The sequence below is a fragment of the Gallus gallus genome, chromosome 4 (assembly GCF_016699485.2).
Source record: "Gallus gallus isolate bGalGal1 chromosome 4, bGalGal1.mat.broiler.GRCg7b, whole genome shotgun sequence".
Lineage (NCBI taxonomy): Eukaryota > Metazoa > Chordata > Aves > Galliformes > Phasianidae > Gallus > Gallus gallus.
Genome location: NC_052535.1, coordinates 85,084,420 through 85,102,588, shown reverse-complemented (window position 1 = coordinate 85,102,588; position 18,169 = coordinate 85,084,420). Strand labels below are relative to the sequence as shown.

At 41.7% G+C, this 18,169-nt stretch overlaps 1 protein-coding gene across 4 annotated transcripts in view; it reads right to left on the bottom strand.

The window, feature by feature from the left end:
* The window catches only part of KDM3A (lysine demethylase 3A), a 28,159-nt gene extending 10,445 nt beyond the window's left edge, over positions 1–17,714 (bottom strand). The window contains exons 1-12 of one of the 4 annotated variants that reach the window (XM_040699067.2): positions 17,684–17,714; positions 16,974–17,166; positions 14,436–14,591; positions 12,372–12,482; positions 10,716–10,818; positions 9,692–9,816; positions 9,133–9,205; positions 8,960–9,048; positions 6,222–6,373; positions 4,650–5,212; positions 3,300–3,501; positions 1,262–1,476 (exon numbers count right to left, since the gene is read on the bottom strand). In XM_040699067.2, the coding sequence (XP_040555001.1) occupies positions 1,262–1,476; positions 3,300–3,501; positions 4,650–5,212; positions 6,222–6,373; positions 8,960–9,048; positions 9,133–9,205; positions 9,692–9,816; positions 10,716–10,818; positions 12,372–12,482; positions 14,436–14,591; positions 16,974–17,144 (1,960 nt within the window). In that variant the 5' untranslated portion in view covers positions 17,145–17,166; positions 17,684–17,714. Of the gene's footprint in view, positions 1–1,261; positions 1,477–3,299; positions 3,502–4,649; positions 5,213–6,221; positions 6,374–8,959; positions 9,049–9,132; positions 9,206–9,691; positions 9,817–10,715; positions 10,819–12,371; positions 12,483–14,435; positions 14,592–16,973; positions 17,167–17,543; positions 17,652–17,683 lie in introns of those variants that run through there. The other 3 variants (XM_046940264.1, NM_001012891.2, XM_015285909.4) reach the window with 3 other exon arrangements.
* Between the last annotated feature and the right edge of the window lie 455 nt (positions 17,715–18,169).

The following is an 18,169-nucleotide window of genomic DNA, read 5'->3' as shown; positions in this document are numbered from 1 at the left end:
ATGAAATTGAGTTCCCATACTTTCAACAGCCAGGGCTATAAACAAGCACAGAGGGAATTCAATACATTTAGCTTCTTTGAACTCAACTCCAGAACTGACACACGAGCTTTTATAAGTATACTGACAAATGCTTTCTCTGCTATTAAGAAAAAAACCCCTCACATTCTTAGTTTCATGAGTTCCCCCCCGAAAATTACAGCCTTCTGAAGTTGCTGATATTCCAGCCTGTACCCTTCTCTAGCTCTTCATACTTTGGCTTCACAGGCCTGAATGTGTTCTAGCTGAAGTGAAATACAGAGTTTGCAGATTCCAAGTAGTTCAGGGCAGGACCTCACAGCAAGCATTTCTGAAATATTTAACAAGTCTTCCCTTCTGCTTCTGAAATGTAGTCAGTCCAATTAAGCTTTTCTCCTTCTATTCACAACCTTGCAGTGACTGGTAAACCAATGTGATCCTTCTATAAAGTCAGTACTACCCAGAATGCAGAAGACATTGGGCAGACACCTTTCTAAGCTGTATTGTTTCTGTCATGTAGTTACAATCCAAAACAAAACCACCATTATTTTGAAGATCCATTCCGTTTTGAGAAGCGACTATGCAAGTTCACAATGCCTCCCATTTAGTGGCTCACGTTCAGTTGCAGCCAAAAACCTGTGTTCTACCATGCAAGGTTTTCCCTGTTGGCACTGATGGGGCTCTGCAGTCAGTTATCCCCTCAGTAACACCTCTCTGGCCAAACTCCAGCAGGGCTATGTGCAGAGCCTCTCGAAACAGGTCTACTGCAAGCTGACCCTATGCTTTTGGATGGAGGGAAAGAAACATTTCCTTACTGACTTTACAGGTAGCGTTGGGTCTGGTGCACAGATAAGAGCAAAACAATCTACCAAAAATCAAGAAGAAAGCATAATTTCACTTACATGTTAAAAATAGATGGCAGGCAGCTGCCTGTTACTTTTGCTTTTTTCTTCTTTTAAAGACACTTCATTTCATAAGAGAAATGTACTTTCCCTTCAACAGGAAATGTAACTATAACTTGAGAATTATTCTGACAGACATGAAAGAATTGTGTTCCCTTCCATAAAGAAAGAGCTGTTAAAACTAGGTCATGCTAGATCTTAACCTTCCTCTGAGAATAAAGGGCAACACTGAAGACTTCAATAACATTTCTAAATGCTTACAGCTTATTTTCACACAAGTCAAAAGCTTAAAGTTTCACATGGAGTTATTAAGGTGGGGGTGATTTAATACAAATTGATCTTACTGTGTGGTTCAATTGTAGACATAACTTCCTTTTCAGATATTACCAGCTGACAAAAGTGGTCTCCAATGTTGGCCAGGATATACTTCGCTGTGTCCAGATCCAGGCCTACAACATTTTTGGATAAAGGCAGCCACAAGCTAATAGCCTCAGGGTCATACTTATTGGGAGTTAAGAAGCCCTCCTCACGCAGTATCCCATGCTTATTGAACTGCAGCCTGTGAAACGAGCAGGGAAGAAAGAGCCATCACCTCAATGTTTCATTAGTTTGTAGTTCCTCCCGTGAGTCAATGCCTGTACTGCAAACATGTACACCATACATCAACAGTTAACACAATGGTCGCAGAGGACACGACTAAACATACTTGTCATAAATGCTAGACATGCTCAACACAGTGACTGTTTAAAAAAACCTTACTAAAGAAATCGGTGTTTTGGGTTGAGATAGTAAGGTACATCTCCTAAAGATTTTTTTACTCATGCAAAAATTATCAGGTTAACATCATTGGAAAACTGTATATCTATTAAGGGTCATATGCAGAGGAAGTGACAATGAAAGCTTCACCTAGAACGAACTACAGCTCACAGAAGAGATCAGAACATAAATACACTGTATTCTTAAGTAGCGTTTAAGAAGCCACTAATTAGGAAGTAGCTGCCAACAAGATTTTAAAGAACCAAAACACTTCCTACAGCAAAGCCCAAGTAAGACATGCTCTGGAGCAATTCTAGTAGTTGGGAGGAGATCTGTGTTGTCAGTAGCTTATTAAATGAGAAAAGTTATGATTACATTCACATTTTCTGGATCCTTTTTTCCAAGCACTATAGACAGAAGCTGACGTGAGGACAACGCATGCTCACAACGCTGCTATGAGTGGCAAGAAAAGATGTTGGCAACCACTATCACAGAGCACAGCAGTTTGCAGACTCTGAAGATTTCACATTCAATAAGTAAGGATAGTTCCACTGGCACTGACTTCTAAACCAAAGGATTCAGGTGCTCTGATGCTTGTTTCAGCTAATATCATACCTACCCCACGACACAACAACATCTGGACCAAATAGTTCACAGAAAAGTTTATGCTACTCCAACGCAGAAGAAAGGACATGTTAAAAACTGTCAAACCACAGTGTTTGACAACATCCACCCTGGGCATACAGATACGCTTCAAGTAGCATTTCAAAACCTTTTCTGAAATGATTCTTTATTTGTCTTAAGAAATAAAGAGAAAACATCCAGGGACCTTGACTGTTCAGCTTAAGATCAGGCCCATAGGGACACAGGAGATCTGAAGCTGCAGATCAGGGTTGGAACATGCCAACAGCACTCAGCAGTCACTGTGCTTTCCTCAAAGTCCCCCTGCCTGCCCTTTAAATCCACTAAGCACTCTGATGACAGAAATGGCACAACAGCAGAATAAAAAGATGAAGCAACACAACAAACTATTGCTTTGCCCACTGCTGTTTGACTTGTCTAGACTGAAAGCCCATGGTCACTTGTTTAACATATTCTGCAATTACAGAGGAGTTGCAACATTTCACACTTCCAACTGCTAAATGCTGGGAGACATGGAGTCTAACCTCCCAGTACTATCAAGCTGAAGCATTCAAACTACACTCAAGTTATCCCAACTGGCATTCAGCCCAGAATAGCAAAATAAACAGCTCTAAGTTCTGCCAAAATATTTTCTACTCAAATGAAGCAGTTATAAAATTTTTTAAGTGCTAGAAAAACACAGGGAACTTCTCATTGGTTGGGAATACTAGGCTTATGGTTAGGAATACTAGGCTTATGGCTTGACAGCTACACACTGACATCCAGCAGTTTTAAATCAGACATCTACATAAGGCTGTGTTGTGCAAAAAGCTAGTTTTCATATGGCCTGGAAAAAGAAGATAAATGTTATAGCTAATAGTGAGAATTCAACAGCACTGCTTCCAGAAAAGGAAGAAAAGAGGTCAGATACCCAATTCCAACAAGCAACTCATTATTCACATTTAAAGAATACCAAGGTCTGCATACACTCAGTATTGTTCTTACCTTCTGAAGTGAAAGAATCGACAAAAGACAGTGGAATCTTTCTGGTCTTTGTTCTTTCGGTAGCTGTCCAAGCGGCATTCCCTGCATTTATGCAAGTGAGGTGCAATATTGTTGCAGGACCCATCCTGTACAAATGCTTCTCCACTCTGCTGCAGCTTCTTCACTTTAGAAGCATCTGCTAAAATGGACTTGCGAACTATTACTGTAAGGAAGAGCAGTGAGGATTACACAAGCTGTACTAATCAGTTTGTTATGTAAACATGCAAGCAAATGTCTTCAAGTGAGAAACAACCTGACAGCTTGTCTTATATGTTTCCAATTACATTAAAAGAAAGTAATTGTAAAATATTTGCAGTCAGTAGGAACTTTCTCAAGCCACTGTTCCAGTGGAGGCATAGTCCAGGGACCCAAATTTAACAGATGCATTCACCTTTCCACTGCAAACTTTTGAAGGAGTGCCTACTTTCACTGAAAGCACTTCAACTATCAAGGCTTGAGAACCTGTCTGTGGAATTGAGCAGGGCATGAATCAAAAATAATGAAGACGGAAGTACAACCAGGCTCTTTCTAAGCCTGTTTCTCCCACTCAAAGAGCAATGGACTTCAGCACCTTACTATAACAGATAGCAAGCATCTCTTCCTCCCACACTACATGTGAAACTTACCAGGCTCAGTGACTGCTTGACTGGCTGTTCATCCATGCCAGCTAAAGAACAGCACATGGTAGTCCAAGACCAAGCAACATGAGTTTGGAAAGAAAGAGATGGGTGTGTAGGGAGAGTCATAGAACCCAGAGCAATCAGCTACACTGCCTGATGCACAGCACAGATGCCATCAGGAGTCCAGTTCCATAAATAACTACAGCCTTTCCTATTCTGCCTGATGTAGAAAACTAAAAGAGCTCAGCAAGTGGAACTGGGCCACAGTAACACAGAAACAAGGCAGCTTTTTAATTTTGTTTGAGAACAGTTATTGAATGAAAGCCCTTCTTGATTAAAGCTCCATTGAGAACAACGCCCATCTCTCATAACGCATTTTTAGCAGCGCTCCTCAAGTTTGTAAAGCAGTCTCATTACACCACCAGCATCTGTCTTCCAAACAGAACCTTGCTCATGTAACCTGTTTTGCCATTCTATTCTTGCATGCTTTGCAACAATTATGCTTGTTCTCCCCATCTAGCAAGAAAAACATTTTTCTCAATTTCACCCATAAATGACTTGCACTCCAGACCACTCATCAACAAAACTGAGATTGCTATTTTTGTCAATGTTACAAAGAATATACTTGCACTAAATTACACAGAAACAAGGATACCTTCTTCAAATGACAGGAAGTTTAAAAAATACCTACCATTATCCTGGATCTTGGTACTCCCAGTCCAAAAGCTTTCGTTTTCATTTCTCTCATAAAAAGCCTCATTTGAATTTCTCCTAGTAAAAAACTCCATTTCTACATGTTCATCCACCTTGTTTCCTTTTTGGCTGTTAGAACCACTGTGTGATCTAACTCCAGCCTCAGTAAAAGGGAGAAGGTGAGCATCTGATGTTGAGGGCCTACAATCTAAAGTCCTCTGCAGTTCAACAGAGCTATTGACTCTTGGTATTGCTATGGAAGAGTTAAGATGTTGCAACGGTTTTGCAGAAATACACTCTTTTGGAAAGTTTGTTGTGGGCTTCAGAAGAGGTTCGCTTATATTTTTCAGGCCGGTTTCTTTTCCATTAGTTGAATCACTCAAAGATGAAGATCTTGAAGATATCAGAGAAGTATATTTACCATTTTGATCATTAATATTCTGTGTTTGTTCTTTAGTTATATATGTCACTTTAGGAAAGAGCGTCAGATTTTCCTTCAATGGTTTTGTTCCAGCATTAAGACAAGAGGGATGGACTTCTGGTACGCTTCGTCTACATGTGCTGAAAGACAACATGAAATACTTTGACGAGGGTGTCAGACACACTAAGGTATCAGTTTCTCAACACTAATTTTGTGCAAAGTTCAACACGTTTGTGTTTGATTTTTCATTTTATTATTACAAGTGCTGTAACCAAATGCTCAAGCTCTACCTGTAGATCCACTCCAATTTAGCTACAGTAGCTAAACTACTTCTTCCACAACTAAAGTTACTTCCTCATTTTTAACATGTAACAGCTGTATAACCAAGTGCCTTCCACCTGCATGTCACGCTCAAGAAACTTCAGCAGGGACAGTGGTTCTGGGGGACACTACATCTATACTGAGATAGTAAAACTCTTCCCACACAAAAAGGTCAGATGAAAAGTCATGCTTTCTGCAAACCAATATCACTTCTTGCAAAGCTAACACACAACTCTTACTGTTCCTACCACATCATTTCTACTATACGTGTTAATCTTTGTGATAGAACTGTAGGCGTGGGTACAATATTCTAACCTTTAATTACTGTTAGATGAGAAAACTGCAGTTTACACTCAAAAAACAGTTACACTACAGCACAGTTCTCACATCTGCTCTGGTTGGAAAATGAAATAAAGCAATTTGTATTTGAGACATTCACCTGGTTGAAACATGCCTTGACAACACAATTCCTAGAGCTTGTTTTACAATGGAAATGCAGATCAGCTCAAACTTGTGCAAGGAAAGTTTGGAGTGCTAAACTCAGTACTGGAAGATTTTAAGCCCAGTGGGACATCTTCCAGGCTTCTACAAGTAACTAACAAGTTTAAGGCCAATAAACTGGTACTGAACAAAAATATAATGGAGGACCCATACTTAATCTGCAAGCAGCAGATTAAGGATACAGGATACCTGCCTGAAGCTGTTCCGATGTTGCAAAAGATCTGAGTTACTGCACTTTCTTAAAAAACAAACTATGTTTATTCTGCTACAAACTTGAATTACTTCTGAAAGAATAAAAGTCCATGAAGGTATGAACTGATATCTTACCCCTGAGGAGTTTCTGCACCAAGATTAGGAGGAGAGTTAGCTGGGAGGGGCAAGCCTTGATGCCTTTGGTCTTTATTAGCAGGAGTACAACCCAGCAATGCTTCACCAAACACTGTTGGCACTGAGTGCACATGTCCCTGACTCTGAGAAACCTGCAAGGGAGATTTTAACAGTTATGAACACTTAGAACATCACCAAAGTAAATACCACATTACAAGGTTAAGTTTAAAAAGAGAAGTACATTAATGCTCTTCCCAGCACACTTAAAGCTTAAAGGCCATTTCTCACTCAGTCCATTAGATGGAAATAACTTAGTGTCCTTTTAAATCTCAGAGGTTCAGTGAAACACTGTTCCTGCTAATTCATTCCTCCGCCCTCATCCCTTCAACTACCATCACAGACTTTAAGGGTAGTGAGTGGGTGTAACATTAAGGCAAAAGGATAGAAAGCTCCGCTCTTCTTCAGAACCAGCACTGCAATGATCTTTCAAAGTTGGCAGCAGTAACCAGAATTCAGAAATAGCTTTCAGAGCTCACCTGTAAACCTCAGAGAGATATCACAGAATCATAGAATGGCTTGGATTGAAAAGGACCACAACGATCATCCAGTTTCAACCCCCCCGCTATGTGCAGGGTTGCCAACCACCAGACCAGGCTGCCCAGAGCCACATCCAGCCTGGCCTTGAATGCCTGCAGGGATGGGGCATCCACAGCCTCCTTGGGCAACCTGTTCCAGTGCGTCACCACCCTTTGAGTGAAAAAACTTTCTCCTAACATCTAACCTAATCCTCCCCTGTCTCAGTTTAAAACCATTCCCCCTTGTCATATCACTATCCACCCTTGTAAACTGCCATTCCGCCTCCTGTTTATATGCTCCCTTCAAGTACTGGAAGCCCAGAATGACGTCTCAATGGACCTCAATGACCAATATGAAAACTGTGAAGTTAGTCTGACAACATTACCAAAAATCCATATGCGAACTTCCCTGCAGTAGGAAAAAAAAAAATCTTTGTACCAGGATTCCATAAAGCATTAAGTGAAAAAATCCTGTGCAGATTAAGTAACCAGCTTTATAAATCTACAACTCTTTTAGAAATATGTCAGGAATAACAAAATTAGCAAGCCTTTAAAAACAGTTGCTTTCCATGGGCTCCCTCTCCAGCTCTGACATACATATTCCACTCCCGCATACTCAACTTACTGCTGTGAATTACACTACAAACTCATTACCATCAACTCTAAAGTAGTTCCTTTCTGCTTTGGTATAACACAGCTGTCAGACACATAAACAAGTTCGCATAAAAACCCTGGAACTTATTAACTCTACATTAGAAATCACATACTAAGTTGCTTGTTTTCTTTAATATTAAAAAAGCTATAACTTCAGCTTACCAACCCTACAATCACATCCCTTCCACTGAAGACCAAGAATCAGATTTTCTTCCTTTTTAAAGAGTACACTCACTTGTCACCATTTTGAGAAAATAGTTGCAAGACATTTCCCAAGGAGTACAAAGGTCATAAAGGAACAGTCCTTGGAAGGCAGACCAGAAAACTACAACTAAATAAATAACTGCACTGCTTTACAGAAAAAGAAAACAAGCCATGAATTGAGATCATGGTAACTCTTCTGCAGTACATTTGGAATATGAAATAAAGAGTGGCTTTGTGTGCACTGAGCAAACTGCTCAATGACTGAATATGCAGAAAGCCAAAGAATGGCAAATTGAGTGCCTGAAAGACACTAAAGGTACTCAAGCATGAGCTACGTAGCAGAGTACAATCGCAGCACGTGAGCTACTTTTGCTGCACACTTTTCCTCATCAGTAAATACAGGATGGACCACTTTTCATAGGGGAATCTTGTCTCGTACTTGTTACCTCCTGCTGCTTCCTTGTGAAGCTGTTACAGATTTCTATTAATGATATCCAGACATTAACCAAACCCAGACAGTTGACTCAGCACAGGGCTGAGAGCACAGAAGCTAAGAATCAACATTTACAAGCAATCAAAGAAAGCCACCCCCTACCATCACCACTCAAGAGATTCCATAAGCTCTTCCATGGCCATGTCTAAAATACAATTTTGGCCTGAAACACTCAGACAAAATTACAGGTTAAGTCAGAAGTTCTGTGGCCAAGCCATTATTGTTTCATTTACATTTCTATACTTAAGTTACCCAGATCTTCTTTTGGTCCGTTAAGAGGTTTTTTTTTTGGAACTTCCAGATCACATACAAAAGAAATAAATGTAGACATGCAAGTACTAGAAGAGTGGCCACATTCCCTCTTGGTACCAAAGCAACATTCTTCCAGAGTGCTGCTTGTGTACCTTGAATTCTCAGAATATGCAAGTGTAGGCACAGGCTTCGAGTTTAAGAATAAAGGGGTTAAAAGAATGAACATGAAAAACAAAAGTTATGCACTTGTGAACCACCCTGTGTTTAATCATACTACAGAATACATGACTAGGCAGGCTAACACTTAAGCACAAGGAAGGGGCAAAAAACAGTTTAAGAAAAGGAAAACCTGAACTTCAAGGCTTAGTAACAACTTCTCTGATTACCACAAGGCAAGATATTTTACCCGTGCCTAGACAAGTTTCAATAAACTCAACATATCCTCCAAGGGATTATGTTTATTATTTAACTTTTCCACTTAATCCTTATTTAAGACTGTTCTGAGAAGTTACGTGACTGTGTTATGTAACACAGCTGTACATAATGCAGTAAGACATTACCTCAGGAGAAGACTTCGTGTGTTTGGCATCAACACTTCCACTATTTTCTGATGGTTTCCTTTTCACGCCCCCAATTCTTTTGGATTTATCTGGAAGAGAAGGTGATCAACATTAGTCTGTTTTAGCACAAACATGCTACTTGTCTCTGCAGTACAAACAATAACAGCTCTTACCACATTTGCCATTATTATCATATATTATTTCCACGTGAATTAACTCTGGATCAAGAGTTTTTAAAGCTGGAATCTTGAAAAGGAACAAAAAAAATAGAGTCAGTTAGAGATGGAAGTTATAGTTTGAATGTGTTTATTTTAGATGTGGTATACACGAAGCTTAAATACTTCGACTTTTGGATTCTACAGTTATCAAGCTAAATTTAACAATGTATGCTGATGACAGTGGTACCACTTGAAAACATGCATGTAAACTGGTGCTTCAGAGCACTGTCTACACAGTAAAGGAAGAGGATCACGTTTGTCTTGCTCTTCATATAAAACTTCCAGGTCTCCTTTCTTTTGTATAGATAGCCACTTATTTGACAGTTGTGCCAGCAGCATGAAGTAACACAGAAACACTTTGGAGAAATAAAAGCCACTGCACTAGAGTGACTTCCACTTCATTTTAGCTTAATGTATTAAGGACAGAATTTAAAATGGCACTGATGGCTGTACAAACAAAAGATTGCACCCTTGACTCATCTTTTTTTGTAAACCCACATCAGCCGGTTCTTACCTCCTGACAGTTGACTTCTAGAGTTCTTGTAGCAGGGTTGCCATTTACAACAACTGCTGTGAACCACTGGGTAGATGGATCCAGGCTATAAATTCTAATTTTTGAACCAATTATATTTTTTCCACCTTAGAAATCAGAGAAAAAAAACAATAAACAAATGAAAACATCCAACATGCCTCAGAACGAAGGTGCGTGAAGACCACCACATTATCCAGGCTCCAACATGAACTAACCAACAGTACTGTATGCTAGATTTAAGTAAAACAAACTGAGAACTTAGAGACAACTTCCACATCACTGAGGGGGGGAAAAAAAAGCCATGATAAAACTACATTCCAAATATCTGCTGCCTTTGGATGGGTCAGTTAAGCTTTGTGGAGCTTCAGACATGCAGCTGGAGCCAAGTCTGACCTCCAAATTTCAAATACTGAGACAAATCAGTAGATGAGGAAATTAAAATGTATTTATTGGATGCAGAACTTCCTCCTCTTTAAAGCATTGCAAATGAGGACTCTAAATTGTAATACTTTCCTTGCAAGAAATGCCTTCTAAGAAGATGACTAAAAAGACACTTGCATGAACCAGTAAGAACGAGGCCAACAAAACTAAACCCAACAATTTAAACTTGACTAAAAGAGTAGGCTCTATGTAAAGCTTTTGAAGTTTGGGGAAAAAAAAACCAAAAAAGAAATAAATCAAGCCACTGGAAAACAACAAGCAATGCCCGGTAGTTCATTTCAGCAGGAATTGCTGCATTTGATATCTCTTTCACAAGAGTGAGGTCATCTATCCATGTCTAAATTCTACACTCACTCCTACAATGGAAATACCCAATAGTGAAATTTCCATAATGCTTCATGTTTGCACTCATTGCTCCAATATTAAGTGCATTTTTTTAATTTTTTTTTAATTTTTAAAGCTTTCATCCCTAAAACAGATTATGGTTTATACCATCAGCACAAAGATCTCCCTTTTGTCTTCAGTATTCATTGACAAATCCTCCTGCTACAGAGCACACCCATACCTTGCACCAAGCGTGTTTCATCTAGGTGTTTCTTAACTAAAGCTTGAATTTCTTCATTGACAGTTTGATCATCCTTCAGAGGAAGCCTGGAACTCTCCACGTCCTATTTAGAAGCAAAATATTTAAGTTAGTATTGAGGATAATGCTTTTGATGAACAAAAAGTCATGAGTACTTAGATACAAGGCACCAGCCATTCATCAACCCAACAAGTTTCTCATTACTGTATGTTCCTTCAGTTCCCAGCTCAGTTCATGAAAGCAGACATCACTTCCTTACCACTAAACCTGGAACTACCACCAGTAAGCCAGCCTAGTGGATCTCCAGATCCACTCTAATACTGCTCTAGAAACAATCTGGTCTTGTTTTACTACCTTGTTAATAAGCACTAAGTTTAACTAAACCTTTTTTTTTTTTTTTTTTTCTTTTTTTAAGTTTAGGATTAAGTTCTTAGAAGCAGCAAATACATATTTCCTAAATAGTCCTGAACAAACATAAGGGCAACTATTTCAAGTTTTATGTTTCAATTTGTGTTACAATAATGCCAGGATCCAGTGCTTCTCAAGATATCATTATAAAATTTCATAAGAATGAAAACAGAGGCAGCTATGCCTCAATTGTTCATAATTATGTATTTATCTTTTTTATTTTTTTACTTCTTTGGTTTTTTTAAATCTAAACTCTTTGACAACATGATTCTGTGATTCAGAATTGACTCTAAAAACAGAAGTGGGGAGCAAGTTTTTAACAATGGCTCAGAACACCAATACAAAAGGATTACACTGTTTTGTCTGAAGCACTGTTGCAGTGTTTGTAAGCAGCAGAAGCCTTAGGAGCTAGCAGGCAAAGAACTGTTTTTTTAAGATGCCAGAAAAGCAGCCTTCCCCACTGCAGCACTGAGATGAGGCTTCCATCTAACAAATCTGTAACTTACATTCCTGTGCAAGTTTCTCAGAATATGGTCTACTTGCTGAGTGTCAGCAGGTCCAAGTAGTTGAATATTAACAATGGCACTATCAGCAGTCTCAGTGTTGGACATCTATCACTCATTTCATTCATGCTGCTTGTAAGTCTTAAGAGCAGTTTTCTACAACAGGTTAAATCCTTTATCAGCAGCAGATACTATTCCTCAAAATGCCTTACCAGCCAGTCAAATGGGACAATTGTTTCAACCTGTCTCTGCCTAATTTCCACTAACAAGCTCATCACTGGGTGCTCAATAAAGGTATTAAAATTCAACCATCCCATTTACATCCTTCCTGCCTCCACAGTTGTTTAGGATTAGAAGTCATGTGTTTCCATTAAGCAGTAAGATTTATTCCAGACATGTCTGCAATTCTTTTCACAGCTATAGCAGTCACATTCACAAGACAAAAGGAAATATTCCATGCTAACCCCCTATCATCAACATGATGCAAGTGCTGTCACCTGAGCTGAATGACTGCCCTTGCACACTCCCTCACACAGCTGCCTTAGATGCCTGTGTCCTGGACATGCACATTACATTCAGAACTGATATTTAAGAGTTATGGCAATAGATACCTTCTCCAAGTTCTCACCTGCCTAAAGTCTGCATTTAGGATACATTAATTTCAGATATCTTAAATACCAAGACAAAGAGATTTATATTCTGTTTTTATAATGCCATACAAAGTTACCTGAATGGGCGTCAAAAGGTCTTTAGAAAGAAAAACACATTTCTCTTCACCAAGATAGCGTATTGAAACCATTGGTCCCAAACCGGCTTTGTCCACTAAGGATTTGTAAGTCTACAAAAGTGATAAATATTTTCTTAGAAGCAGAGTAAGGTCTCATTTCTCATATTCATTTTAATTCAAATAAATTTAGTTTTGCACCCATTTCCCTGCTTAGGACTCACATCTCGGCATGGCAGAGTGGGGGAATAACTAGCAAATCATTGCCAGCTTGCTGCAGGGCTCACATTTAAGTTCTCAAAGCTCACACAACATTGACAGAGTACTCAAGTCTTAAGTTAGGCATATGTAACAACATAAATAGCCTCATAGTTATCATATTGCTCCAGTACAATGATGTCCTCAGGTACACCACAGGCTTTGAAAGCAGCCATGAAACAACAAACTCCTTTGAAAAGCTCCTGAACTTTTCCTAATGGGTGCAAGGCGAAGCTCTGTCTAGCCTTCAGTTAACAGCTCTGAGTGGGTACAACACCAGAGGCAGCAAGAGCAACTCCTCCCTGTGCAGAAGGTACATTCACACACCATTTAAGAGGAAAAAAAGAAACTAAATAGTTCTGATAATGTACGTGTGGAGTTCCTAAACCAACCAAGCACAGAAAGATTTTCTTCACCAATTGCTGCCTTCAATTCAGTTAAGATAGTACTGCCAAAGGGGCAGCATTATCATAAGCAGAAGAGGAGTTGTTCCAGGAGCAACTGGGCAGTATAAGAGTTCCACAGAGCTATTCCACTCTCAGTAAGATACTGTATGGAATACTTGATTCAACTGCTGCCATCAAGATTTGTTGAAATAAATCCCCTTTTTGTGACTTGCACCTCTTGTGATTCCTTCATTCCTTCCTTGTTTAGTGAGAAAGGGAGGAAAAAAAAAATCTTTGCTAAGGCAAGTTCCAATGTTGTGCTTTACTTTATTCTACATGGCTCCTACAATGAGCTTCTAACACAGATACGGCATGAACTGACCCTTTAAACACATCAATGAAGGAAACCTCATGCATAAAGTGAATGTGAGTATCCAGTCTGAACAGTTTAGATGCATGGAAATAAGCAGGTCTTCAGAATGTCCTATCAGCAAATCTATTAGCAGAAATACTAATACTGCGAGGCAAAGAAAAGAATATCAAGGAGTCATTACTCCATTTCTCCTCCCACTCTGTTTAGCTCTACTTCCAACTAATGTCTGCTCAGATTAGCTCTGCTTGAGACAAACCTCAGCTAAAACAGCAACACAAATTACGCCACATATCTCATACCTAGCAAAGTTAAGAGTATTAAACATGGACTACAACTTCAGAGTAACTGAAGTTGGGCAGATCTCCATCCTTGTTCAGTTCACAACAATTTTTACGAGTAGCAATATCCAAAGCAGTCAAGTAAAACTATACTGGCGGAATACATTAACCAAGAAAAATTCTTTTCACCTCTACTGGCTGATTTGCGTAACCAGCCATGCATGGCAGCTGCAGGAAGCTTAGATTTCTGGCTTGGACAGTGTAGCTTTAGTTTTTATGCATATAAAAACCCTGATCTCACAAGTGATCTGTGGCAGTCAGCCATTATATAAGAGTTATTCAAATTACTTTTGTCTCAGATCAGAAATCACTCACGAATTAACAGTACTTGATGCAAAATAAAGAAGTGATTTAAGATAAAAAATACAGGCTATCCTTACAAATCTGTTCTTTGTCCTTTTTCTCTCTATTCTTAGCCACAATTTCATGAAATGTGAATCTTGAAGGAGAAGGGATTCACTCTCTACAGAACAGCAGTTTGGAAGGGGAGTAAAACCATAGAAATTTGTCCCTGTATCCCTAGGCAAAACAAACCAACTTAAAAATGCTTACGAGCTCTGCACTAAGAGCTTCAGTCTCCCTGCATGTTACATGTAAGGCTTTAAAACACAAGTCACACTGTACTGGAGAAATTCACACTTATAACAGGCACAACTATCCTTAGAAAACAGAAGAGCCAAACCAAAGTGAGTAAGGCCAGCTGTGTACTTGCCATTGCAGGCCACTGGACAGGCGATATAGAACCACCATGAGATCTTCTTTCTGCCAGTACCAGCTTTTGCTCCACGAGGAATACTTTCATTTTGGGACTGTAGACTTCTATCCATCTTCTTTTTTCCCATGACTCATCATCAAATTCTACACAAATCTACAGAAAGGGAGGAAAGCAAAAGAGTGACTAACCTCCTTAATACTCAGGCACACACAAGGTAGAAATGATAAACAATTTCTTCTAAAAAAAATCATTTAAATGAAAGCACAAGTGTTGCCTTTCTGTCATACAATTAAGCAGTCACTAAAGCATCCTAGACTGACTTAGTATTTCATAAGCGTAGTTAACATTAGCTGGTTTGTCATCATTAGTGTCACATAAAGCATTAATATTCCGATTAACTCTACAACCTTCCCATCTCAATCAGTCCTCTGCTGATCAAGTTCAGGTAACTGTGTTAGCTCTGCCACCTGTGTTTAGAGTCAGGGGGGGGGGAAAGCAAACAAACAAGGACTGCATCCTACAGTCTTTTCTGCAAACTACAATTCAGAGCACTCAAAGACAACCTGTTTTTCCAGTAATGTTTTACGAGCAAATCCCAAAGAATAACTTCAGCTATTTTATTGAGAGCACAAATAACAGCATGCCACTGAAGGACATCAAATAATAGTGTGAAGAAGGTCATTTCCTGCCTGCTTTTAATTGGTGTTTACCTCTACAAATCTCTGAAGCATATATATGAACTGCTCAAGAGGAAAGCAGCTGTCACTACGTGTCAAAAACATGGAGAGTCTGACCAATTTCAAGAGTGGCATCACTGCCCTTTCATAACAGCATGCAGAGACAATCAAAAGACTGAGGAGAAAAAAACCCACACAGATAAACCCCCACTTGACTAAAGGAATTTAAAGAACAGTACATTAGAAGTATTTGTCCCTGCTTCCATCAAGCATCACTATCTTAAATACATCATTTAAGTGGTTTACTCTTTTAGTATAACTGTGTAAGTCCTGGAGACTTCCCCTTTTGCCTCTTCCCTTACAGGAAAACGAAACAAGTAGAAGCATGCCCACCAAATGGCATTATCACACCCAGGAGTTGTAAGACTAATGGGCACAGAAATGAATTTACTCATTTTCAAGTTCACAGTAACAGTGAAAGAGATAAGCAAACAGTACAACTCCCAGAACCAGATTGGCTTGTTTTGTGTGCAGAATGAATACTGCACAAACAGGAAAATACAGCTAAGAAAATGTTTTCAGAAGTAATTAACCATCCTCCATTCCTGTAGCTAATGCTTCCCAATGCTGTATGAGAAGCCAGATTTGAACTATTATCTACTTCTACTCCTTTAGATACTTTTAGTCAATCCATCACTACTTTGGGTCTTCCCGTACAGTCCTCTACCACAGGGCTACAATAGAAGAAAGGCAGTAGTGCGTATTTTTGGTACTAAAAAAGCTCTTCGTGGATACTTCACAACTTCTTTAACACTTTTACTGGAGAACACACTAAGTTAATCACTGCTAGCAGAACTGCTACCAACTCCACGGCACACAGTAAAGCATTAACGACCTCGACAGTATCTGCCCCTCCTCCAAGTCCCAGAGAGGGTCCTTAAGAGCTTTCAGCAGCAATTCCTCCTCCTCACCCCAACCAGGGGACAGCCATCCATGGGGAAAGCCCCACTGCAGATACATGACAGAAGCTCTGCGAACAACAACCTGGGGGTCTCCACGATACATCCCAAAGTTTGGGCATTCAAGAGTTACAAACACAGAGGTTGCCCGCTTGTCTAGAAAAGTGCAAGTGTTTCCTGCCTAGGTTTCTTGCAGAAACAAGAGTAACACAAGATTATCTGATCGTAAGAGAGTCTTGTCACTAGCAAACAGTTTGTATCCTACAGCAATGGTTCAGACACGGCTGGATAGTTTTCCTGGCTACAGTTGACAAAGAGCCGCTTGGGAGCTTCAAGTTGTCGAAGTCTCCTGGTTTCCACCCTGAACACATAGTTAATGAGTTACACAAAGCCTGCAATAACTGATGGTGCATACAAAAAAACACTCATCAGCAACCATTAATAAGCAGCAGCCACCATGCAAGAAGAGCACGAGGAGCCTCCAAGGCCACGCATGGATTTCATACATCTGTTTGGAGAAAAGTCACCCATCAAAAAAAAAAAAAAAAAAGCAGCGTTTGGGTTCCATAAGTAACTCCAGCCTGAAGGGAAATAAAATCGTTTACAGCTGACGAGGTCTTAAATCACGGCTGGGAAACGGACAGAAATAAAGCCCAAGCAAAGCAGGCGCGCTCCAGAAGTTGTCACCACGCCGGTGGACGGCAACCAGCACGAGCTGGAGGTAACTTCCGGCAACAGCAGAGCACGGCAGGGCCTTCAGCCAGCGGTGCACATGTGTCAGCTAGGGAAGCTCATCCAGAAGGGCTCATCAAGACACGCAGTCTATACGTATATGAGGTACAGAGTATATATGTACACCGACACTTTTAGTCCCCAGGCCCCTTGGAAAGCCCCGTTACCTTCAGGTCCGGTTTGGAGATGTCAGTGTGTGAGACCGCCCGGATCCTGCCCGCCTGCCACGGCCATTCCGCCACGCGCTCCGTGTCCCACGGCCCGTCGTCGTCCCCGGACAGGCTGAGGAAGCGCTTCCCGACCAGCAGCGACCAGCTCCCCTCGAGCCTCAGCACCATTTTACCTCATCGGGAGGCCTCCCTCGGGACGGGCGGGAGAAGAAGGCGGCCGTAAGGCCCTGCGCAGGGCTCGCCGCTCGCCGCCCGCCCGCCTTCTCCACACGGAGCACTCGGCGCCCCTCAGAACGCCGCTCTGCCCACAGGGCTGTTAATTATTGCTTCAGCGGGAGGAGGGAAGGAATGCCGGCAGCCCAGCCCCGCCGCGGCCTGCCCCGCCGCCCCTTTGTTCCCAGCAGCCGGAGCGGGGGGCGGCAGCTGAAGGAGGCGGCCGGGCCGAGCGCCTTCCGGGTGCCTCTCCCCAACACCTCCCCCCCCCCCCCCCCCCCCCCCAGCACGCACAAACAACACCGACCTCCTCCTCCCCCTCCTCCTCCTTCAGCTTTACCCTCCCCCTCTCACCTGCTGCCCCCCGCCCTCAGCCCGGCCCCCCTCCGCCTCCACAAGGCGCCCGGGTCCCGAGAACGCGCCGCTTCCCCTCCGCCCCCGGCAACAGCCGCTGCGCCCAGCGCCGCTCCGCCGCCCCGCGCTGGCGCACACACCCCTCAGCCAGCCCCCGCCGCTCCCTCTCTCGCTCCCATTGGTTCTTCCGCTCCGGGGGGGCGGAGCTAATGGCAAGCCTCCCACTGTGATTGGTCCGAAGAGGCCGTGTCCGCGCCGTTGGCCCCGCCTCGAAATGTTAGTTCAGCTTATGGCGGTTAAATAAAGAAATATCCTTCCGCCAAGCCTCGAGTGAAAGAGTCCTTTGAGCCACCCACGTTCACAAATAGCCCGAAGATGAGGCTAAACGGGAAAGCAAACATTTTTGAGGCCGTGACGCGCCATGACGTTTCTACTGCTGCCTCAGCCGGGCTGAGCCATAAACACTAAGTGCCGTCCGCGGGGTCGGCGGAAGGATCCGGGGGAGTCAGAAAGAGTGAAGCGACCGCTTATACGTGCGATCCGCGGCGTACTCAGATATAGCACAGGGGGAGGGGGCACCTGTAGGGCGCTCCTGCGCGTGCGCGCAGCGACAAGGTGCACCTGCG